Source organism: Stylophora pistillata, chromosome 4 (assembly GCF_964205215.1).
Source record: "Stylophora pistillata chromosome 4, jaStyPist1.2, whole genome shotgun sequence".
NCBI classification, from domain to species: Eukaryota; Metazoa; Cnidaria; class Anthozoa; order Scleractinia; family Pocilloporidae; genus Stylophora; species Stylophora pistillata.
This window is the reverse complement of record NC_142522.1, coordinates 34,004,918-34,028,705: the sequence shown is the minus strand read 5'-3', so window position 1 is coordinate 34,028,705 and position 23,788 is coordinate 34,004,918. Positions and strand designations below refer to the sequence as shown.

Here is a 23,788-nt window from a genome sequence, read left to right as displayed (position 1 = left end):
TACGCATTGTCATAAGGATGAGATCTGTCAAAATTTGGCTCATACTTTAAATCAATTCCTAAATAGTCGGGATGATTGTAAAAATGTTCCTTTGCAACAAGGACAACAAAAAAAAAACGCTTGTCTGCACACTGGTGAGTTCCTTTCAACTGTACATAACATGATTAAAATCAATCTTGTCATCCTGTCGTGGTCACCTTCTTAAAGTTAATCAGTAATTCAGTAAGGGAAAGGTTGTCTCTAATTTACTGCCAAAATGCCACCATGTTGAATTTCCTCATTTAATAATAGGCCATTTTACAGTTGTGCACTTAGTTGCCAAGCCTTTGATTCAGAGTGAGGCTGAAGGTGACCTTGTTGTGATAGAGACCTGTAGATACTTGGCATGATAACAGAGTGAATTACATTTGAAAGGCAGCAAGGTTTGTGTGATAACAAGGTCAACCCTAGCCTCACTCCCATTCAAAGGCTTGGTAACCAAGCACACAACTGTAAAATGGACTATTTAGAAGAACTCAGCTCTCGTCACTGCTGGTGTTTGAGAAACGTTGAGGTTGAAATTTGCATTTTGGTAGATGATATGGTAATGCGCCCTGCATTCCTTAAACCTGCATTGTTTAAACCTGCTAATTCATTGTTCCATCATTTTGCCATCTTAAACAATAGCAAGTGCAAGCATAAATTCTCTAACAGCCGAATTTTATATTGCTCTAATACGATGGCGACCAAACAGCTTCTACTTCTTTCGGGCGATGTTGAAACCAACCCCGAATGACAAGGCGTGATTGGCCAAACGGGAGATTATCTGCAGGACTTCGCAAGGTCTGTTCACCTGGGATTAAACCCGAGTGTAGCACACAATAACATCCACAGCCTTAGGGATAAGGTCGACGAGATAAAAATATTGCTGCACATCTGCCGTTTTGACATTCTTGCGATTACTGAAACTCACTTGGATCGGAAAATTTCCAATCGTCAACTCGAGATTAATAACTACAAGATTATCCGAAGGGACAGAGACACTAACACCATCGGCGGTGGATGTTTATTCTATAACGCCAATCATATATGCTCAACTAGGCTAACAAGGGCGGATCCAGGAATTTTTGATAGGGGGGTCCAAACTTTGGTTCAGAAAGGACTGTTAGACTCTTTTGAGGCAAATTACTTCTCCTCCACACTCTCCACACTCTCCACACCCCCTCCCACCAGTCGCGGTTGCACGATATAATTCCTTGGCCGCTTACCGTTTACATGGATTCATTGATTTAAAAAATCAGCCAGTTAAAAAGTGATATACGATCCTGCGGATGTAAGAATTTCAGTCTCAAAGTTGTAAGCGTCAGGTCTGATAGGGGGGGGGTCCGGATCCCCCGGACCCTCCCCCTGGATCCGCCACTGGCTAAGCTCCTTGGAATTGAAGTAAACTGAGGCTATATGGCTTAAGATTCTGAAACTCGTCCGTATTCATCGTAGGAACTGTTTATAGACCACCTTCAGATTCTCTATTCTTTGATAGATGTAAGGTCACACTCGAGAAACTCTGGATTAAACTCCGCAATGTAGTTATCATTGGCGACTTAAACTGCGATAGTACTTGTCTTACTGACGGTTCAATTTCCTCCACTTGTGGCCAAAAATTACAGGATTTGTCATCTCACTTTGACCACACGGTTATCAATGATAAACCAACTAGGGTGACAAGGGTAACAAGTGATACGTCTACTCTGATTGACCTGGTAATAAGCAGCAAGCGTAACCTGATAAAAAAACACCAGAACAATCGAGCTTGGAATCTTGCACCACATGCTTGACCATTCATCAGTCTAAACAAGGATCAAGCGACCCCCTCCTATGGCTCGTTCTTACAAAAACTTTGACCAAGCCAAATTTTCAACGGATATCGCTGAGGCCCCTTGGTCTGTATGCGAGGTATTCGACGACCTGGATGATTGTTATTGGGCGTGGACGCACATTTACGGTCAGATATGTGACAGGCACGCGCCCTTGCGCGAGATCAAAGTCAGAAGTCAGTCTTTACCCTGGGTTACTCCACAGATACGCCATCTGATGAACTTACGCTTTAACACTCTTCTTAAAGCAAAACAATCCAAAAATCAAGAACTGTGGGCTAAGTATCGCTCATTAAGAAATAGGGTTACGCATGATGTCAGAGTTGTTAAATGCAAGTTCTACAACGATCTTTTTGACGAAGTAAAAGATTGCAAGTCGTAATGGAAGTTTGTCAAAAAAAGCTACTTACGGCTCTGTGCAGCAGCCCATACTTAGTATTAGGTCATCAGATGGGGAAATCAAAACATCTGATTACAAGAAAGCGCAGATCCTTAATGAGTACTTCTCTACTGTTGGTGAAAAGTTGGCAAACGATCTTCATGTTTGTAGTCAGGAGAGTTGTAATATTTACATCTGCCGCGTTACTCCCTGCATAACGAATATTTGCATATCGTATGACAATGTTGCTAATAACATTAAAAAGATGAAAACAAACAAAGCCAGTGGACCGGATAATGCTTCCCCAAACCTACTTAAACACGCAGGAACTGGAGCGGATCCCATCATTACTGTCTCTTTATAACCAAAGTGTTGCAAGAAATTCAGTCCCTGCCTCGTGGAAAAACGGTAACGTCTCTGCCCTCTTCAAGAAAGACGATGAAACTGACAAACAAAACTATCGACCAATTTCCCTACTATGCGTCCCAGGAAACCTGATTGAACAGGCTGTTGCCACCACAATTTTATGCTCATATTTCTGAGCATAATCTCAACCACTCTCACCAGTGGACTTACAAAAAGGGCCACTCGACCGAATTGTTGTTGGTAAAAATGTTCGAGGACTGGAGACGTGCACTGGATAAAAATCTAGTGGTTGGCATCGTCTTCATTGACATCCGCAAGGCCTTCGATTCCATCTCTCATCATGTCCTCTTGAAAAAGTTGCAAGCAGTTGGTGTTGCTGGCGATCTATGGTGCTGGATCAAAGATTACTTAGCTGACCGCTCTCAAGCCACAGTCGTAAATGGTTTTCACTCCGAAATTCTACCTGTGAAATTTGGCGTGTCGCAGGGATCCGTTTTGTGTCCCACCTTGTTTTCGTTGTTTTGCAACGATTTGCCTGACATAGTTGGGGATTGTGATGGTGATATTCACATGTATGCTGATGACGCTACGATTTACGCGGCTGCGTCTTCTCCTGATATAGTCGCTGTTGTCATACGCGTGCAATCTCAAGCAAAAGCTTATTTAAACATTTTCTAAAACACAAAACCTCATACGCTCAGTTGAATTTATAGATGAATAATATTTTGATTAATTTTTAATTAATTGGGTTAATTTTTAAATATTCCACCGTATTAGATTAATTAAGTCAATTAGGTTGATTTTAAATCAAGGTTAATTAATTGGTTAGATTAATTTTTATATACACGACCATAATAGGTTAATTAGGTTGATTATTAAATACACGACCACATCAGCTCCGCTGTAATTTTTATCGTGTTTAAATAAATGTTGTTGCTGTTGCTCCCAGTCCTCTTTCGCCGTTGGACGGCTTAAAGACAGGGGGCCGGTTCAAACAAAGCAGAACTGGCGTTTAACAAAACCACGTGGTGTTTAACAAAACCACGTTCTAAACTAAATTTGTGAACATTATCAAGAAGGGTGGTAACTGGCAGTGGAAAGACATTAATTTATCAAAAACACCTTCTTATGGAGTTTTCTAAACTCTTGCCAGGTATTCTTATCCTTATGGGATAAAATATGCGGCAAGTGCCAGCACTCGTGAGCATCCTCACACCCTTTGTCCGCGCATGACTTATCGTTCTCACGGCCCGCTTCAAATGGATCGCAGCCTTTTATCCGAGCTCCTACGACCTAAGTTATGAAGTTTGTTAATCTTAGGATGGTGGTTATGTTTCAGAGGCCCCAAAATCTTCAAGTGAATGTGGCCATTTCTAGCTACTCAGAGGTTTTTACAATGGACATAGAAATCTCATTAATCAGCAGCGAATTTAGAAAGCTTAGAAAATAATTAATTCGCGCCCGGTTCTTAACAATTCCGAAGAGGGCTCGATCACAAGACTTTTTTTCTTTTGACATCAATTCCGAGCGTGTAATTATTTTAGCTGAGATGCTTTAAAAATCCTTTGAAACAACCGCTTCGCGTTAATTTGTCGGTCGCAAAAATAGAAAGATTGCCGATCTGCCAGGCAACCAATGATATAAAATGGAAGCTCATCCACTCGGATTAAGAAGCATTCAGTCAGTCAGTCATGATCAGTACCGAGATGAAGAGCAATCACTTGAAAACTGTTGTCGTTACACCTGTGGAGTCATCTGTCACGACCCTTCATTTAGTGGCGTCCAGTGCCTCTCCTGATGAACCGTCCCCACCGTCAAAATCCTTGGCTTGAAAGAGACAGATGAGACTCTCAAACATTCGCCTAACTCTGGTAGGTTTAAACAAATTTACCGATGCACTTATTGCATTAAATGCAGTAGGAGGTTAAATTACTAATCAAAGTTTTCAACAAAGCTGATCAAAATAATTTTTACAGATTATTGAGAGCAAATTTCAGATCAAGTTCGTTAAAGCTGGTTTCTTGCCGTGATTTATTAAAATGAAATTAGTCTACTGATGTTGCACTCTGAACATGGACACAATTGAATGGTTAATGTATCCTTTATCTTTACTTCTCTTATCTAAAAGTCTAAAGTCATCTCTTGCAACCAAATTAATAAAACAAGTTATGTTATTTAATATCCAAACACACTTCCAGCTATAAGTCCAGTTGTACTTCACGAGCATTCCCCCCACCCCGTGCACCGAAAGTTACTATTTTAACTTAATATACTTTATAACTTGTTTTTATATCATTTACAGTAATGGTGGAGGCACAGAATGAAAACAGTTTCAGTTACCGTACGGCACATTTATGCAGCTCTCGTAATTATGCCAGTCAGAGCCCATTTCCTCGCTCTGATTGCGCATACTCCTGTAGTGATTGCACAGACGACCACGCGTCAAGACATTTCGGGAAAATTCCACGGACTAGAAGACAGTGCCAGCCATTTTCGTCAACTGAAAGACCGAAGGTGGAGAGAGCGTTTAAGCGACAGACATCGGCGTATTTATCCTCTGCAGAAGAAGATGAATCGACAGGAATATACGAGATTTTACTAGAAAAACGTCAACGGGCGAGTCATTCACAACTTTTCTTATTGAGTAAAGTACCTCGGCCACCAAGAGAATCGGGCTGTTTTTGTTGCCATAATTAAGTAACACAAAAGTAAGAGCTGAGGCGATTTCGGGTAAAAGTGCGAAAGAACTCTTTCCATGTCGTCCCAATAATTTCAGCAAAATACACAGTCAATATATGGTAATTAATCTTGTATTTGTTATTGTGTCACAAGAACTTAAAAATAATCGAATAGAAGGAAAATGTTTACGGAAGACGCAAAGATAATTTAAATCATTTCCCGTCAGTGCCACTTTGAAGGCTTTCTTTTAAGATTAATCAGTAGTTTAAAATTTGATGATTGCTTTTTAGTAAATACTTCTACAAAGCAGCTATTTTCTTTTTAAATAAGTGCACGTTGCTACACGCTCTGGGCATCGAAAAACCTTCATAATGTATATTTAGATCGAAAGCACCTGACTTGACTAACACAAAACTCCAAACAGCCTCCTTAAACCCAATTTACAGCAAGTATACTAAAAGCTCCGAGTTCTCCAACTCCTAATATGTTTATGCTTTTCATTTCAGATCTGGTTTCAGAATCGCCCAGTTAAGGAAAGAAAATAGGTCGAGAAAAATTCTCAAGCAGTCTGCCACTTCAACCCGCAAAAGCATCGTGGCCTTCCTGCTGTAGCAGAATCCCTCTAGGAACAAGTGATTCCATCATAGTTCAAGAACTCTATAAACGTGTATACTTCACAGAGTTATTTCGCCGGCTGTAAAACCAACCGCACCTCACCTCCTGGTTTTGACCTTATGGATCATTCTGTTTTGGTATCTGAGCTTCGTGATTTAGGGGTACACGAGGCCTTAATTAGATGGATTGGGGCTTTTTTGACGGGTAGGTCAAAATTGGTTGTGCTCTCTCCAACAGCGTTATTCCAAGGGGCGATATTTCTCAGGGGACAAGAATAGCCCCTCTGTTGTTCGCAGTCCTCGTCAATAGTCTAGTGAAGGACTGGAAAACTAGAGTAAAGTATGTAGATGATTTGTCAGTCTTAGAGATTATTCCTAGATGTTCAACCAGCATGTTGCCCTTTGTAGCGAGGGATATTTGTTTATATGCCAGTAGTCATGGTATGAAGCTAAACCCATTCAAATCTAAAGAATTACGCATAGATTTTTTACAGTACAAGCCCTTGGATCTGCCCCCCTTACAGATGTCAGGCAGTGTTATTGAGCAGGGTGTCATCTTATAAGTTACTCGGAGTCCATCTGTCACACAATTTGTCATGGTCTTTTTACTGCGACTATATTTTTTGCGAAGAATGTACGCAAGCGGCTCTATGCTTTACGAGTCTTAAGGAAATCAGGCCTCCCACCAGCAGATCTTATTCAGGTTTATTGTAGCCTGGTACGGCCTATTTTAGAATTTGCATCTCCGGTGTGGGCCGCGTTACCCACCGGTCTGGTTCAATTGGTGGAAAGCGTTCAGATGTCTGCACTGAGAATCATATATCCAGATTGCTCTTATGAGTTTGCACTCGTGAGCTGTGGCTTGCCTACTCTGTTGGAGCGCCGTGATGAGGCTTGCCGACGTTTTATATCTAACATCAAGCAGTCCGGCTTCCTTGCACACCTGCTGCCACAGCCCACGAATGTCGCTCATGGGTACGGGTTGAACTCCGGTTTTTCCTGTTCTCAATTCCGCTTCGTCAAAACAGACCGCATTGGTAAGTTCGTTACTCACAGTTACAATAGGGCTTAATTGTTTTTTTCTTGTTAGGCAAAGTGTATTGTGTTCTGTGTAGAATTGAGGGAATTTTTTTGTCTCCCTTGTAATTTAGTATTTAACGCTACCAAAGGGTTAAATAAGCTGATTATTTATTTATTTATTTATTTAAAAGCCTGCCTCTAGGGAATATAATTTACCATTCCAGTCAAATCAGATCAGAGGAAGTTTACGCGTTCAGAGAACTGTGCTGAACCAGGAGAAGCCCCTGAAGACAAAAGTTGCTGCCAAGTCCACCAGACAACCGCTTAGACGCAGTTATCATAGATACCAGCCTAATCAGACATCGCAACTACCACCACGATTTTAAACATTTCATTTAGCTCCTAATTCCAAATTGCAACAGAAATAAAAAATAGAGCAAATGGAAATACACGGATTCCACGAAACACTTGTATTTGTCTCTCAGAAAGTGATAACATGGGTAATTATTATAATGAATGCACGTTGTGGTCAAAATAAAAACCTATGAGCCGCTTAAATCTGACGGTGTGACCAGTTCTAAGTGAATTCTCTCACGTTTCCCTCGGTGGTCCTTCTGTGTTTAACTGAGTTGCACTCCCCCATAAGGATCGCTCAAATGATTCTCTGGCTTTCTGGTTCTGTTCTACAATTACCACCAAAGGCTCCCAGGGCGCGCGCATTTGAACACAAAAGGGATTAAAACGTTCGATCCATCACGGTTTTCTTGTTATCATTGCGTGGCCAGTCGATCACGGTTTGAAAAGGAGAAAAAGAAATTTTGATAGCTTAGTCTCGTTCATCTGAGCTTGTTCGAGGTAAAGAAAGGTCATTAAGTTTGGAAAATATTTCATGGTCATTAATGAAGTACCACTTGAGAACATCAGTTAGATTTAAATATCACCATAATGACGCACAGAGTTTGGGAAATAGCTATTTATGGCAGCTTTACCAGAGTTTTAAAATATGGAGAGGTAAATTACAATTTTGTTTTATTCTGTGTCCAGAAACAAAGCAGATCCCACATGCACTTTGCATTGGAAACTGTGATCAATGTCGATGACAGACTGAAGTGGTCCTCGTGCATATTTTACATCATCGCAAAGTAAATCACTTAAGTGAGTCATTGATTAGATTTTTAATTGCTAACTGGAACATGAGTTCTACGTACTCAAAAACTTTAACAATAAAATGAGTCATCAGTAGGCCCATTATTTGTATTTGTTCTGGGTTTTAGGTATTATAGTGTCTTATTCTAATAAACGACGATGTTGCAGAGGAATACGGATGAAAGAGATCCTAAAATTAGAGGATAAATTATTTGGTTACATCAACTAAGTTGCAATTGTAAATTAGCCACCGTAAAGAGTTAAAAAGCTGACGTTTCGAGCGTTAGCCCTTCGTCGGAGCAAATGACGAAGGGTTAACGCTCGAAACTCAGCTATTTAACCCTTTACAGTGGCCAATTTACAATTTCAACTCAGTTGATATAACCAAATTACCTGGTTACCCCTACCGACGCAGCACCACAGTTTCTTTAGAAACTCACTCTCTTTATTCTAAAATTAGATGGCCGTGAATTAGATCGGGTCCTGGCTTTTAAAAAGCCGCCCTTGACAGGAGAATTTTGAAATGTAGCTCAACAGCAGAGTTGAGGCTATTTTGTGCTGGCATAGAGAACGAAAATATCAAAGTCAGTGTTCATTGAGATCTGCATTAGAGAATTTGGCGAGTTATGTTGAATACAAGCAGCTGAATCACTGGCTAGTCTCCCTCGCAGCCGTTTCTTCAGATGTCACGCAACGCTCCCCTGGGGGGAGCGTTGCGTGACATCCGAAAAAACGGCTGCGAGGGAGACTACTGAATCACAGGATCTGAGTTGTTTTGCATTCGACACTGGGATGAAGAAGATTATTTCCTCATTCGGTATGTTTACATCTTTCTTGTCGTCTTTAATGTTGTTTTATCCATAACAGCGACTTTGGGAAACCTTTTGATTCTAGTCGCCCTCAAAAGGAACATATCTCTTCGGCCAGGATCAAAAATTTTGCTCCGCAATTTGACGATTACCGATCTTTGCACTGGCCTCATTTCACAGCCGCTAACCATAACGCTATTTTGTCTGTTTTAATCGAAAACTGGACCCTTTGCCGTATGGCTAAATATCCAGCATATGTCGTTACCACGATTTTCTCCGTTGTATCTCTGGCGCCACTGGCCTCCATCTCGGTAGAAAGGCTCTTAGCCCTGTTATCAGGGATAAGATATATGCAATTGCAAGTTGTAACTGTCAAGAGAGTTTGCGTGGCCGTCCTCTTAATATGGGTGAAAGGTGTCGCTGTCAGCTTACTTTACCACTGGAACATGACATTATACCTTTTTATTAAATTAATGGGATATTGAAAACTTTAGAGGTGATAATTCCAGTGTATTACTACTCCAGAATCTTTCGCGCACTGCGATGTCAACAGCTACAAGTGCAAAATGCATTGCCAGGGAGAAGAGTAGGTACTTCACCAAACATGGCGCGATATATAAAGACGGTCATCAATGCTTTGTGGGTTCACCTAACGTTAGTAGTCTGTTATCTTCCTTTTGCTGTGGTGATAATTGTATTCTTTCTAAACCCTCCTCTTTACCTGGCCGAATCATTTGCAGTATGTTTAGTCTACATCAACTCTTCGCTGAATCCAACCCTCTGTTACCGCTGGAAAATCAAGGAAATTCGAAGGGCCCGTTAAGGAAACCATAGTAATTTAATAATATTTATATTGCGCAAATTAACATGCGGATATGATCAAATGCGCATCACAACACTTTTCGGAGGACTTTGGCCGAACTGCATCAGCAGTTTACAAACAGTCGAAGGAAACTTATTTGAAGATGCCCCCTCACCCCCAATTCCCAGTAAACAGGCCAGACCACATCACAGTAATTTCGTGAGTGGGTTCTTTAACGTCCCCTGCCTAACCAAATTAACTAATTAATAGATGCAGGAGACGGGACCAGGGGTTTATTCGTCCTTATCTGAGAATACTAGAATGTCTATCCATTTGTACGTAATTTATCACACACTGAATAGTTTGAATATGAGGAGCAGTCCTTATTCATCTCCTTAGCATGGGGGTCTCCTTAGCATGGGGGTCTCCTTAACATGGGGGTCCCCTTAGCATGGGGGTCTCTTTACCATGGGGGTCTCCTTAGCATGGGGGTCTCCTTAGCATGGAGGGTCTCCTTAGCATGGGGTCTCCTTAGCATGGGGGTCTCCTTAGCATGGGGGTCTCCTTAGCATGGGGGTCTCCTTAGCATGGGGGCTTCCTTAGCATGGGGGTCTCCTTAGCATGGGGGTCTCCTTAGCATGGGGGTCTCCTTAGCATGGGGGTCTCCTTTGCATGGGGGTCTCCTTAGCATGGGAGTCTCCTTGGCATGGGGGTCTCCTTAGCATGGGGGGTCAGATGATTTTATGGGATTACATGGTTTTCAGTAGGAGTCGTTACTAACAGAGTTTAAATTAATTAGAAACTATGTAAGAGTACGTGTTTCTTCCCTTCTTTGGGAGCCTAGCTATGCAGGCTATGGTTTTCTGATAGGGTAAATTATTCAAATTTTATCGGTAGAATAAAGAAAACATTTATTTAAAGCTAAAATTTTATTCGAAACTGCTCGGTAGTCGTACAGTTATAAAAGAAACTTGCTGTTCTGCTTGATGTCAACTTTTTTTTATTTCAAATCCCCTTGTTCATTATTAGAGCAATTACCAGCATAGATTTTTTGTTGGGATGAGGAATTATAACTGCCAATAAGGGGGAAATATTGGAGTACTACAGAGCCTTGGGGAGAGTAAATTTTATCAAAGAGTCTGTCGATAGAATCAGCCGCTCTTAAACATATATTTGTATTATTCTCAGATAAGAAGCATCGTTTCCTTCATTCTAAAGCGCGAAAAAATATTTTGCACACGTGATTGCTAACAATATATAAAGCACTCTGATTATAGATTCAATAGACTAAGGTTGCACCTGGATGAAGAGTTGAATATACCTCATATACATGAGATTTCAATCAAACCTACGTGTGAGTACCTCAGATAACACCTCTTTGCGTGTGAGGTGAAAACATCTGAAAAAGCAGCCGGCGCCTAAATTATGGTTTCCATTTGTTCCAAATTAGCAGTAATGGCAAACATAACTCCTTTAAATATTTATTGCTGCACATCATTAAGTTGTATTGAGGCCTCTGACTTAAAATTTTCTTGAAATTAAAGAACCATAGGCTATACAGTGGTCAAAATTTTAAAGGCAACAGTTCATTTCGTTTTCTTTTTTGATGAAAATTTTACATACAAAATTGACTTGGTTTTAATTATATTTAAAACATAGGTGTTGTTGGTAACACTCTCTACAAAAGTCTAAATTTGCATTTTCTGGTTCTGGTTTGAGTCGGCTTTATTTGTTGTTAAAATTTTTTTGTGTTTAGTCTGAAACTCCCAACTGTTAGAACAATTAGATCCCAAAACTTTTCTCGTGATATTGCTCACATAGCATCTTTGTTATTCGTTTCCGTAATCTGATAACTTCTCTTGGTTTAACGAGGAAAGGAACTTTGCTCCATTATTTGTCTTCTGTCCACTCGAAAAGTACGTTTAAATGCTTCATAGAATTTGCTGTTTCGCAAACAATAAACCCACGGGTCGATTGCTGAGGAAGTAAAGGCCACTGCCTCGACAATAGTCCAAACCTTGTGGTACATCGTAGTGTAAATGACATTTTTGCTCAAATATTGAGAGAAAGAAGTCACTAGACTCGGCAGCCAGCAAACAACAAATAGCCCTACCACAATACTAACTGTTTTAGCAGCTTTGAAGTTCTGTTTTCGTCTGTTGACGGATTCTTGATTCTGTAAAGTGACAACATTTATTCTCCTGGCCTGTGTTGCAGAAGCTTTCAAAATTCGTATGGAGCAGAGCACAATAATAGTCATAGGAATTAACACTGTTATTATTGTAAAAGACAACCACAACTCAATTGAATTATCTCTCACAAAAAACCTTGAACATGGAAGAAGAAACGACAAGACCCATACAGCAACTATGATAAGGTAGCTTCTTGTGTTGGTAAGAAGACCTTGGTAGCGGAGCGGATGTATGATAGCAAGATACCTATCTAGACTAATGCAGCATAAGTTGAACGTTGTAGCTACAGTGGTGTGTATCCACAGATAATCAATAAGTTTACCGTAAGTTTTCAAATAAGCGTCTTCATCATAATTTAAGCACCTGACTGTTGCCCATACAGGGTTTATAACAAGTCCCACTGACAAGTCGGCCACAGCCAGTGAAGCAATAAAAAAATTCGAAATTATTCTGAGTGAATGATTTCTGGCGATCAACCATAAGACGACAGTGTTGCCAATTACGGCCACCAGACCTGTGACACTGAACCAAGTTGCTAAAACGATCCTTTCCTCTTGGTTAAACTCTTCCCTGGTGCTCTTCATATTTCAAAGATGTATTTTGCAGTTCTGCCCACTTGGCGTGAGTCCTTTGATGCAAGATGACAAAAAGGGTTTATGAATTTAAAACACATTTAATAGATCTGGCATATTTTTTGGCCCAATAGGGAGAGATCACCACCGAAGAACTTAATAAATAATTCAGAAAACACCTATGGCCTGTTTTCTAGTCAATGCCTGGGTAAATGGAGAATCACTTTCAACTTTCAGTTGCTCTGCTGTCGTCCTCGCATCCATTTAAGCGGGCAACATCTCAAATTTTTCAGTAACAAGATCTTTTAAAGACGTAAAGTAAATAAGGAAGAGAGACAGTCTTATGTTATGTCGAATTCTGTCGGTTTTAATAATCATTTCGCCTGTTAAGACATTGAACAACGGTGCGCGCCAGGTCTAAAAATAGATATGTCATCTTTGGACCCCCCGCTGGTTTAGAACAAACACTTGGAGTCTTTACAAAGACTTGTATGCGAAACGTGTCAGAAGCAAGAATATTTTCGCTCAAAAAATGCTCCAACTTTCTAAAATGGTTGCAACTAGGCATTGCTGTTGGGGTACATGTAAAAATGACTCAAGATATCCAGAACGATTGCCAGATTCGCTTAAAGAAATGCTTAAAAATGGTCGGAAATGCTTCATACCGTTCCCAAAGCCGAAGCATGCCTTGGAACTTTGTCAATGCCGGGTAAATGTGTGTTCTAGAAAGAATTTCTCAGTTGATAGTGTTAACTACAATACTTATATTTGTGCTGTACACGGAAATCCTTGACAAAAGCCTTTTCAAACCGCTTGTTTGGAAACGTTACATAGATGACATCTTCTCACTATGGAGTACAAACAAAGCAACAATAGAACGTTTCATTGAAAAAGCAAACAATCATCACCCAACAATAAAATTTACGGGTGAAATTTCCGATAAGAAAACAACATTCCTGGACACCTACATCTATAAAGGCGAACAATTCGAAAAGGACGCAATCCTTGATGTGCGTACTCCTTTTAAACAAACTGAGACATTTCAGTATGCACACTGTAGTTCCTGTCACCCACAAGGAGTTAATAAAGGCTTCATAAAAGGAGAGGCCCTTAGACTTCTCAGAACAAACTCCTCTCAAACAATATTCGAGGAGAAAATCGCAAATTTCAAAGCGCATTTGCTAAAGAGAGGCTACCCAGAGACCCTCATTAACACAACCCTCTCAGAGGTGAATTTCAAAAGCAGGAAACTAGCTCTTCAACAGAAACCGAAGACGAACCAACGAATCTTGCCTTCTATTACACAATACCAACCATCAGTGCCAAACCTAAAGCAAATTCTCATGAGTCACTGGAATTTAATAGAAACACAACCATTACTGAGCGAACTATACAAAAATCCGCCACTCGTGTCTTAAAAAAGAGGGCGATCGCTCAAAGACATACTCGTGAGGGCCAACCTTTGAATAGGCTATTCTAAACACGCGCTGGGGAGTCGTGTAGGCCTGTCAACCCCCTTTTTACATTGAACTGTTAGATCCTTAAGTTTCACGAGATCGACTTTACTTTCCTTTAGTCTTCGCCTGACGTCATTTCCCATCATCTATACTTGAATCAAGTACATAATGTTTTCCCGACTTGAGGCTGTCACGAACACGTGCGATGAGATGAGGTCTGCCCGTTTTGCGCTTAATTTCAAGCCTCTACTCTTTAACCAACGCTTCAATTGTGTATTTTTACAGTTCTCTTGGTCTTGCTCGAACCTTTAGCCAGGAACGCCGTCGTTTTGATTTAGAATACGAGCTTTAGAGGCGTTTGAACTACAGATGGGCGCATCATCGCCCATATTCATTTACTCGAGAAGCCTGTTTGTTTGTCCTAATCGCTCTAGGGGGTCAAAATTTCGTGACGTCACAAACGCGCAGCGCCATTGCAATACAACTGGACCAGTATTTACAAGCTAAGAGACAAATCCATCCCCTGTCGAGTAAAAGCATGACGTCCCAGTCAAGTGAGAAATATTCTATTTGATGTATGGGCTACAATTCCTTCCATACATGGAAAGTCCTAGTTTGTAGAATTTTAAGCTCCATAAGTGCACCATTGACCCAATCAGAATCTTTAAGACGAAAAACAAATATATTGAAGCGCGCTGTGTCTATATTACTCTGTGTGTTTTTTCTAGATGTTCTTGTACATTTAAGTTATTCTTAGGGGGTTTAAATTTGTCAAGCCTTTCCTTCCTTTCTTCCAGAGCCTTCATTAATACTAGTAAACTATGTACGTTGTATTCTAAATATTGACACGATCAATTGATAAGAGCGCGAATTTAGAGCAAAGTTAAAATTGATATGCCTCAAGTTATGTTTTTATCTTTCTTTTTTTCCAAGTCGTTCTTTACTGATCGTGTAGAGTGCAAACAAACAACTTTACTTACCCGACTAACTATCCGGTTCATGATCTACGCCGATGTGATGCGTCGTCATGAGATGTCCCATAGGAAAATTCTACATCGATTGGCGAGTTTAGATCACATAAATGTTCCCAGCATTCTGACTGTTACCCAGAGATACATTAAGAATTATCCAGTGGAAAGCAACTAGACCACCTTTAGCCTTTGCAAATCAATATTTTTATCTTCTATAGATAATTTAAATGCGGCAAATGTTCAGACGGCAAACGCCCCGCATGATTTTGATTCCTCAGTTCTCCATTATTTACTATTATGAATGCAACATTATCTGTTCGTCAGGAAAAAAGTCTTCTTGCCGAGAATATGCAAAATAGATACAAGAAGATTAACTTCCAACAAAGGGAGCGCGAGGGCCGCACTAGGAAATATTGGCCCGAGGTTGCGGTAGTACCGACCGAGTAAAGTGAGATCCAAGTGAAGACGACCGAGCGCGAGGGCCATTATATCTCACGACGAGTCGATCTAATCAAGTCAGAAGATAGTTATAATTACATATATGGCGATTGGATTAAACATGTTTCTTTTGAATTTGCCGGCTTTCGAGTAAAAAGAACGAGCGGTTTAGGAACGTTTTCGTGGAAACGATCCGTATGGCAAGATCTAGACCAAGCAAGAACCAAATAGAACTCTCAGATTTACTTCAGACTACCTTACCATATAATGAAATAAATTCTTCATGTATTTTTCTGGAACATGTTGTTTCACGACAAAGATCCAGTTGGTAAGTATCCTATTACTTGCTATCGAATTCCTTTTAAACAAGATCAGCAAACTGAACTCTGGGCGAATATCAATTTCAAAGAAATATCGCCTGGAGAGCTGATAAAATTTTATAATTCTATTTTTCTAGAATGTTGTTAAAACATTTGCCTAAATATTCACATAAGTAATCGGGATTCACAGCCCTAATGGTGAAAGAAAATTGCTATTCATTCTTAAGTTAAAAGCTTTTTTAGTTTTGACAACAAACTTAATTTAGTGTGTCCAGCTGTTTTTCTAAACTTTAACACAATCATTGCCTAGTCTTAATTAACCTCAACCTTTTAATCTCTACCTCGTGGTTTCCCTACATACCCTAATACTATAAACTAGTGTCCAATCTCCTAACACAGATGAGGACTAAAAACCGTAGGCCCCGTCTCCTGCATCTTTTCTGAATATAAATTTAGTACACGAAGGTTGCAAGTGAATAAAGAGTAAAATGTGCTTCACATGCATGAGATGTCAGTCAAACCTACGTGTGAGTACCTCAGATAACATCTCTTTGCGTGTGAAGTGAAAACATTTGAAAAAGTAGCCGGCGCCTAAATTATGATCAGCATTTGTTCCAAATTTGCATTAATGGCTAACATAACTCCTTTAAATATTTATTGTTGCACATCATTAAGTTATTTTGAGGCCTCTGACTTAAAATTTTCTTGTGATTAAGAACCATAGGCTATACAGTGGTAAAAATTTTAAAGACAACAATTAATTTCATTTTGTTTTTTGATAAAAATTTTACATACAAAATTGACTTGGTTTTAATTATACTTAAAACACAGGTGTCGTTGAAGACACTCTCTACAAATGTCTAAATTTGCATTTTCTGGTTCTGGTTTGAGTCGGCTTTATTTGCCATTAAAATGTTTTTGTGTGTTTAGTCGGAGACTCCGAACTGTTTGACGTTTAGACAAAATCATATAATATAATGGTGTACACATCAGAACAATTTTAGATCCCAAAAGTTTTCTTGTGATATTGCTCACATAACATCTTTTTGTTCGTTTCCGTGATCTAATACTTCTCTTGGTTTAACGAGGAATGGAACTTTGCTCCATTATTTGTCTTCTGCCTACTCGAAAATTACGATTAAATGCTTCATAGAATTTGCTGTTTCGCAAACAATAAACCCACGGGTCGATTGCTGAGGAAGTAAAGGCCACTGCCTCGACAATAGTCCAAACCTTGTGGTACATCGTAGTGTAAATGACATTTTTGCTCAAATATTGAGAGAAAGAAGCCACTAGACTCGGCAGCCAGCAAACAACAAATAGCCCTACCACAATACTAACTGTTTTAGCAGCTTTGAAGTTCTGTTTTCGTCTGTTGACGAATTCTTGATTCTGTAAAGTGACAACATTTATTTTCCTATACTGTGTTGCAGAAGCTTTCAAGATTCGTATGGAGCAGAGCACAATAATAATCATAGGAATTAACACTGTTATTATTGTAAAAGACAACCACAACTCAATTGAATTATCTCTCACAAAAAACCTTGAACATGGAAGAAGAAACGACAAGACCCATACAGCAACTATGATAAGGTAGCTTCTTGTGTTGGTAAGAAGACTCTGGTAGCGGAGCGGATGTATGATAGCAAGATACCTATCTAGACTAATGCAGCATAAGTTGAACGTTGTAGCTACAGTGGTGTGTATCCACAGATAATCAATAAGTTTACCATAAGTTTTCAGATAAGTGTCTTCATCATAATATATACACCTGACTGTTGCCCAAACAGGGTTTATAACAAGTCCCACTAACAAGTCGGCCACAGCCAGTGAAGCAATAAAAAAATTCGAAATTATTCTGAGCGAATGATTTCTGGCGATCAACCATAAGACGACAGTGTTGCCAGTTACGGCCACCAGACCTGTGACACTGAACCAAGTTGCTAAAACGATCCTTTCCTCTTGGTTAAACTCTTCCCTAGTGCTCTTCATATTTCAAAGATGTGTTTTGCAGTTCTGCCCACTTGGCGTGAGTCCTTTGATGCAATCATATGACAAATAGTTCTATGAATTTAAAACACAATTATTAGACTTTTTATATTGTTTGGCCCAATAGAGAGAGATCACCAGTGAAGAACTTAATAAATAATTCAGAAAACAGGTGGCCTGTTTTCTAGCCAATGCCTGAGTGAAAAATGGAGAATCCCTTCAACTTTTAGTTGCTATGCTGTCGTCCTCGCATCCATGTAAGCGGGCATCATCTCAAACTTCTCATTAACAAAATCTTTTAAAGACGTAAAGGAAATGAGGAAGAGACAGTCTTATGTTATGTCCAATTCTGTCGTTAAATAATCATTTCACCTATTATAACATTGAACAATGGTCAATTGCAATACAACTAGACCAGTATTTACAAGCAAAGTGACAAATCCACCCCCTGTCGAGTAAAAACATGACGTCCCAGTCAAGTGAGAAATATTCTATTTGATGTTTGTGCTACAATTCCTTCCATACATGGAAAGTCCTAGTCTATAGAATTTCAAGCTCCATAAGTGCACCATTCACCCGATCAGAATATCTTTAAGACGAGAAACAAATATATTGAAGCGCGCTGTATCTATATTACTCTGTATGTTTTCTCTTGATGTTCTTACTACATTTACGTTATTTTTATGGGTTTTTCAAGCCTTTCCTTCCTTTCTTGTAGAGCCTTTATTAATGCTGATAAACTATGTACGTTTTATTATAAATGTTGACGCGATCAACTGATAAAAGCACGAATTTAGAGCAAAGTTAAAATTAATCTGCCTCAAGTTATGTTTTTTATCTTTATTTTTTCCAAGTCGTTCTTTACTGATCGTGTAGAGTGCAAACAAACAACTTCACAATTAAAATTTTACTTACTCGACTAACCACCTCGGTTCATGATCCACGCCGATGTAAATGCGTCATCATGAGATGTCCCATAGGAAAATTCTACATCGATTGGCGAGTTTAGATCACATAAATGTTCCCGGCATTCTGACTGTTACCTAGAGATACATTAAGAATTATCCAGTGGAAAGCAACAAGACCACCTTTAGCCTTTGCAAATCAATATTTTTATCTTCTATAGATAATTTAAATGCGGCAAACGTTCAAACGGCAAACGCCCCGCATGATTTTGTTTACTCAGTTCTCCATTATTTATTATGAATGCAACATCATATGTTTGTTGTCGAGCATATGCAAAATAGATACAAGAAGATTAACTTCCAACAAAGGGAGTGCGAGGGCCGCACTAGGAAATATTGGCCCGAGGTCGCGGTAGTACCGACCGAGTAAAGTGAGATCCAAGCGAAGGCGACCGAGCGCGAGGGCCATTATATCTCACGACGAGTCGATCTAACCAAGTCAGAAGATAGTTATAATTACATATATGGCGATTGGATTAAACATGTTTCTTTTGAATTTGCCGGCTTTCGAGTAAAAAGAACGAGCGGTTTAGGAACGTTTTCGTGGAAACGATCCGTATGGCAAGATCTAGACCAAGCAAGAACCAACTAGAAGTCTCATATTCACTTCAGACCATTTTTCTGGCACATGTTGTTTCACGACAAAGATCCAGTTGGTAAGTATCCTATTACTTGTTATCGAATTCCTTTTAAACAAGATCAGCAAACTGAACTCTGGGCGAATATCAATTTCAAAGAAATATCGTCTGGAGAGCTGATAAAATTTTATAATTCTATATTTTTCTAGAATGTTGTTGAAAAATTTCCCAAAAACATCACAGAAGTAATCGTGATTCACAGCCCTAATGGTGTAGAAAAATTGCCATTCATTCTTAAGTTAAAAGCTTTTTGAGTTTTGACAACAAACCTAATTTAGTGTGTCCAGCTGTTTTTCTAGACTTGAACACTGTCATTGACTAGTTTTCGAGAGGAAAAATTACCATCTTGCCAAGCTACTCTTAATTTTTTTTTTTTGTGTGCGGATAGAAAATAATTATTGTGCATTATGAATTTGTACAGTCAGTTCCCTGCTAACATAGTCTCTCAACCGAAGATGCAATTTTTCTTCAATTTATATTCCTTTTAGAAATCAAAATGTGCGTGATAATGCTTCATAGAATTCATCGTTTTCCAAACAATACACCCAATGGGTTAATTTCCGAGCCTGCAGCGCAGGCATAATTTGCGCGAGTGAGTGCACTGCATTTTTACTCGGGCTTCCGTTCGAAAGCCCGAGTCTGAAAGTCCAAGCCGTTTTGGTCGCCAAAAGGGGGGTCATGGCCCCAGGTGTTCCTTGCGTAAACCGCTGAAACTGGGGATGAGAGTGCGACAACTTGTGTTATCGTGAGCTCGCTCTTCGTAAACAACGTAATTTACAGAATGCTGTATTTTGTGAAGACCGCTTTGCAAAGATTCCTGTCTTATAGGCTCATCCCACATGCAAATGCACACGCCGTTCGTGGTAGGCCCACGCTAAATGATGTCGAGTGTTTTCGGAATGGGCCGGTCCGCAAACTTCATTGCTTGAAAGCTAGCCAAATGTGGAAAGTTCATACTAGTTCTCACGACACAAAAAATGAGCCATATGTGAGTTCAAACTTCGAAAATACTGGCAAAACTGTGACGGCCGATTTAACAACAAACTATGATGCTGAGACGAACACCTCTCTTGCGGAAAAAATCGAGAATGTTCGTGAACACAACTTCGAAGGTGGCGCTAACAACAGCGAATTGGATAAGGATACTGACAGAAGCAACTTAAATAGTAAAGTTAAATATATAAGCTTAGCTCTTCCGTCAAATATCCTGTTTCTGTTACTGGTTTTTATTGGGTTCAATATACTTGTAAAATGCGATTCGGTTAGCGTGCGTTCATCGAGACTTACATGCATACATACATACAGCGTTAATTGACCACTCCCCATCGGGGCTTTTCAGGGCCAATTCCCAACCAGCAACCACCCCAGGGGAGAACATCCATCAAACAGTTATCTCGTGCGTGGGAAATAACGTCTCCTACCCCTAACCCTGCAGGAGACGGGACTTCCATTTATTCGTCCCTATCCGAGAAGACTAGATATCTAACCATTTCTTGACGTTATAGAAAGGTAGCATATTCTTCTTACTTGTTTTAAGACCTTGAGTGTTAGTCCGGCCGGGGCTTGAACCCTCGACCTCCCGCACAACAGTCCAGCGCTTTCTCCATTGAGTTAACTGGGAGGCGGTGAACTTGAAGCACTTGGGAAGTTTGGAGAGCACGAAAGATGCCTAGGAGTTGCTAGAGGCGTAGCCGAGAGCAACTCTAGCTTCTTGAGTGCTTCAAGTCTCGATGAACACACAGCTGACACATAAACCAATTGTTTTATAACAATTTCAACGCTATAGTTTATGTCGAAAGGGCAGAAATTCCCTCTCCTACTCTTCAATGCGTTGTTTATTTTGTTTTGGAAAAGTATTTCGCTACGCTTCAATGATCTTGTCTCAGATTGGTCAGAAACTGACAGGTAGATTCATGCGTGGAAATAAAGTTAGAGTTTCGAAACGAGATGAAACCGTTGATTGTACGGTGGCTTCAAAGGGACATACACTTTCCTCTCTTTTTTTTTCGCTTGCGACTTAGCTGCTACTTTCTTGCGACTTAGCTGCGACTTTCTTGCTACTTTCTTGCGACTTAGCTGCGACTTTCTTGCTGCTCTCTTGCGACATAGCTGCGACTTTCTTGCGATTTTCTTGCGACTTAGCTGCGACTTTCTTGCTACTTTCTTGCGACTTAGCTGCGTCTTTCTTGCTACTTTCTTGCGACTTAGCTGCGGCTTTCTGGCTACTTTCTTGCGACTTAGCTGCGACTTTCTTGCTACTTTCTTGCGACTAAGCTGCGACTTTCTTGCTACTTTCTTGCGACTTATCTGCGACTTGCTACTTTCTTGCGACTTAGCTGCGACTTAGTTGCGACTTTCTTGCTAGTTTCTTGCGACTTATCTGCGACTTGCTACTTTCTTGCGACTTAGCTGCGACTTTCTTGCTAGTTTCTTGCGACTTAGCTGCGACTTGCTACTTTCTTGCGACTTAGCTGCGACTTTCTTGCTACTTTCTTACGACTTAGCTGCGACTTTCTTGCTACTTTCTTGCGACTAAGCTGCGACTTTCTTGCTACTTTCTTGCGACTTATCTGCGACTTGCTACTTTCTTGCGACTTAGCTGCGACTTAGTTGCGACTTTCTTGCTAGTTTCTTGCGACTTATCTGCGACTTGCTACTTTCTTGCGACTTAGCTGCGACTTTCTTGCTAGTTTCTTGCGACTTAGCTGCGACTTGCTACTTTCTTGCGACTTAGCTGCGACTTTCTTGCTACTTTCTTACGACTTAGCTGCGACTTTCTTGCTACTTTCTTGCGACTTAGCTGCCTGGCTACCTAGCTGGGCCGAGTGGGCCGCAGGCTGGGTTGCATTGCCGATAAACAACATGGATTCTCCAAAAGAACAGCTAGTTCCGGAGGTCCGAACCAGTTATTTTGACACTTTCTCCTGTCATTCGTTCAAATTAGAAATGCTGAAGGTACAAAAACTTATATTTGGCTTCATTCTCTTTAGATTTTCAATTTTTTAAAAGAAAAACGTGGGATTAAAGATAGAGTTTGCCAACAGTTTAAAGACGAAAGGGTAAGAATTCATTACGAACTGTTTCCTCTAGTGGACGCGAGATTGTGGCGCACTTAAATTTGATTTCTCAGATTGTCTTTTTACACTTTCCTTACCTTCTTGCTACGTCTGGTTTACTTTCGAGAAACCTTTAATCATTTAACTTCAAGATGGGACGGTCATTTGTGCTTCACTGGGAATAGTTTTGGCCCTTTTCATAAATGGCTGCCAATTAATTTTTTTTTGTAAGCATTAAAACTAGCCAGACTAACCTCGGTTTTGAGTTAATAATTTGAAAGAAATTTTACTCCCAAACGAGTTTAGTGAAGTTAATTTTATTGCATACAAAATAATTTTCATATCGGTAGCTATTTATCATTCCTGGAATCCAAAGTAATTGATTTGGAAATAATTGGATGAGAGAAAAAAAGTTTTTTTAAATATAATTACTTCCAAATTGGACAAGCATGTAGTCCTTTACCCACTAATTTATGTAACATTCCAAAGTAGATGAACTTGATGTAGGGCAAATGTTGGGCCTGATATATGGCATGTACATGTACATGTTGAACATGATTTACGGCAAATGTTGCTTGTATACATATGGAATTTCTCTTCTTGTATTTAACTCAAGATCTTACTTATTTACTGCTTGATATATTGAGTTGAACACTTGCAGAGAAATTCCAAATAAACCCAAGATCTTATTTGTTTGCTGTACATGATATATTGAGTTGAGCACTTCAATTGAAAAGAAATTCCATATCTGTGTACATCCATGTATTATTCTCTATGCATCTGTTGCCATTTTTTCCTTTTTGTGTTTCTTATCTTGGGAAATATACCCATAGGACCTGCAAGTATTTTATGTATTTTTTTTCACAGCTTACGTATTCGTATTACACCTCAAGTGGCTTATTTTACTTGACTAGTTTGACTCCATACTTTTCTCTAAGATAAACTCATTTTTCCTTACTACAGATGGACTTAACAGCTGTGAGGATGGCAACAGATGGAGATTTGCAAGCTCTTGGTTCGGTTTGCAGGGGCGACATACTTGCGCTGAGATAATAAGGATAATGCTGCTCATTGCAATAGAGGATTAATTATTCTTTTCTTTTTATACATGTCATTCATGTCTACTCTAATAGGTTGTGTTAACATAACACTTTTAAAACGGAATGGAAAATAGTTCGTTACCTGCTTTTTACTTTGCTGTTCTACCTTGTTGAGTTCATAGATTTCGAATTACCAGGCCAGATGATATCTTTACAATACACTGTACTGTAAAGAGTGTGAATGGTGGGTCAGGCAATTTCTCTCCCCCACAGGTGTGTAGTTTATGAATGAAAATAATCCGTTCTTAAGAGTTTAAGTTCCTTTCCACATTTAGAAAACATGTTGGAAACGAAGAAGAAATAAAGTTGATTTTAATTAGCATTTTCAATTGATTTACCAGCGTGGCTCGGTATCCAGCTACAAAATGATAGCGGCATTTGATCTGACCAACAATAAATACCTTGCGATGTACATTTGGCCA

General features: G+C 39.7%; 2 protein-coding genes, 1 long non-coding RNA gene and 1 pseudogene across 5 annotated transcripts; 2 read left to right on the top strand and 2 right to left on the bottom strand.

Moving 5' to 3' along the window:
* Window positions 1-8,812: 8,812 nt before the first annotated feature.
* Window positions 8,813-9,951, top strand: LOC148733439 (adenosine receptor A3-like; annotated as a pseudogene).
* Window positions 9,952-10,578: 627 nt separating this feature from the next.
* On the bottom strand, window positions 10,579-15,393 carry LOC148733438 (adenosine receptor A2a-like). Of its 2 annotated transcripts, none has more exons than XM_088758449.1 (2): window positions 14,870-15,393; window positions 10,579-14,412 (listed from the first exon to the last, which is right to left on the bottom strand). In XM_088758449.1, exon 2 carries the CDS (start codon window positions 12,442-12,444, stop codon window positions 11,533-11,535), a length of 912 nt encoding a protein of 303 aa, XP_088614575.1. In that variant the 5' UTR covers window positions 12,445-14,412; window positions 14,870-15,393; the 3' UTR covers window positions 10,579-11,532. The 2 variants fall into 2 exon arrangements, with proteins under 2 accessions (XP_088614575.1, XP_088614576.1); XM_088758450.1 differs by having other exon boundaries at window positions 10,579-12,488.
* An 863-nt stretch (window positions 15,394-16,256) lies between these two features.
* LOC148733437 (beta-1 adrenergic receptor-like) lies at window positions 16,257-19,152 on the bottom strand. Of its 2 annotated transcripts, XM_088758447.1 has the most exons (3): window positions 19,033-19,152; window positions 18,523-18,650; window positions 16,257-17,682 (listed from the first exon to the last, which is right to left on the bottom strand). In XM_088758447.1, exon 3 carries the CDS (start codon window positions 17,608-17,610, stop codon window positions 16,699-16,701), a length of 912 nt encoding a protein of 303 aa, XP_088614573.1. In that variant the 5' UTR covers window positions 17,611-17,682; window positions 18,523-18,650; window positions 19,033-19,152; the 3' UTR covers window positions 16,257-16,698. The 2 variants fall into 2 exon arrangements, with proteins under 2 accessions (XP_088614573.1, XP_088614574.1); XM_088758448.1 differs by lacking the exon at window positions 19,033-19,152 and having other exon boundaries at window positions 16,257-17,654; window positions 18,523-18,871.
* Window positions 19,102-23,688, top strand: LOC148733436 (uncharacterized). Its single transcript, XR_016000539.1, has 3 exons — window positions 19,102-19,228; window positions 22,201-22,269; window positions 23,230-23,688. It is a non-coding gene; the product is annotated as an uncharacterized LOC148733436 (long non-coding RNA).
* The last annotated feature ends 100 nt before the right edge of the window (window positions 23,689-23,788 follow it).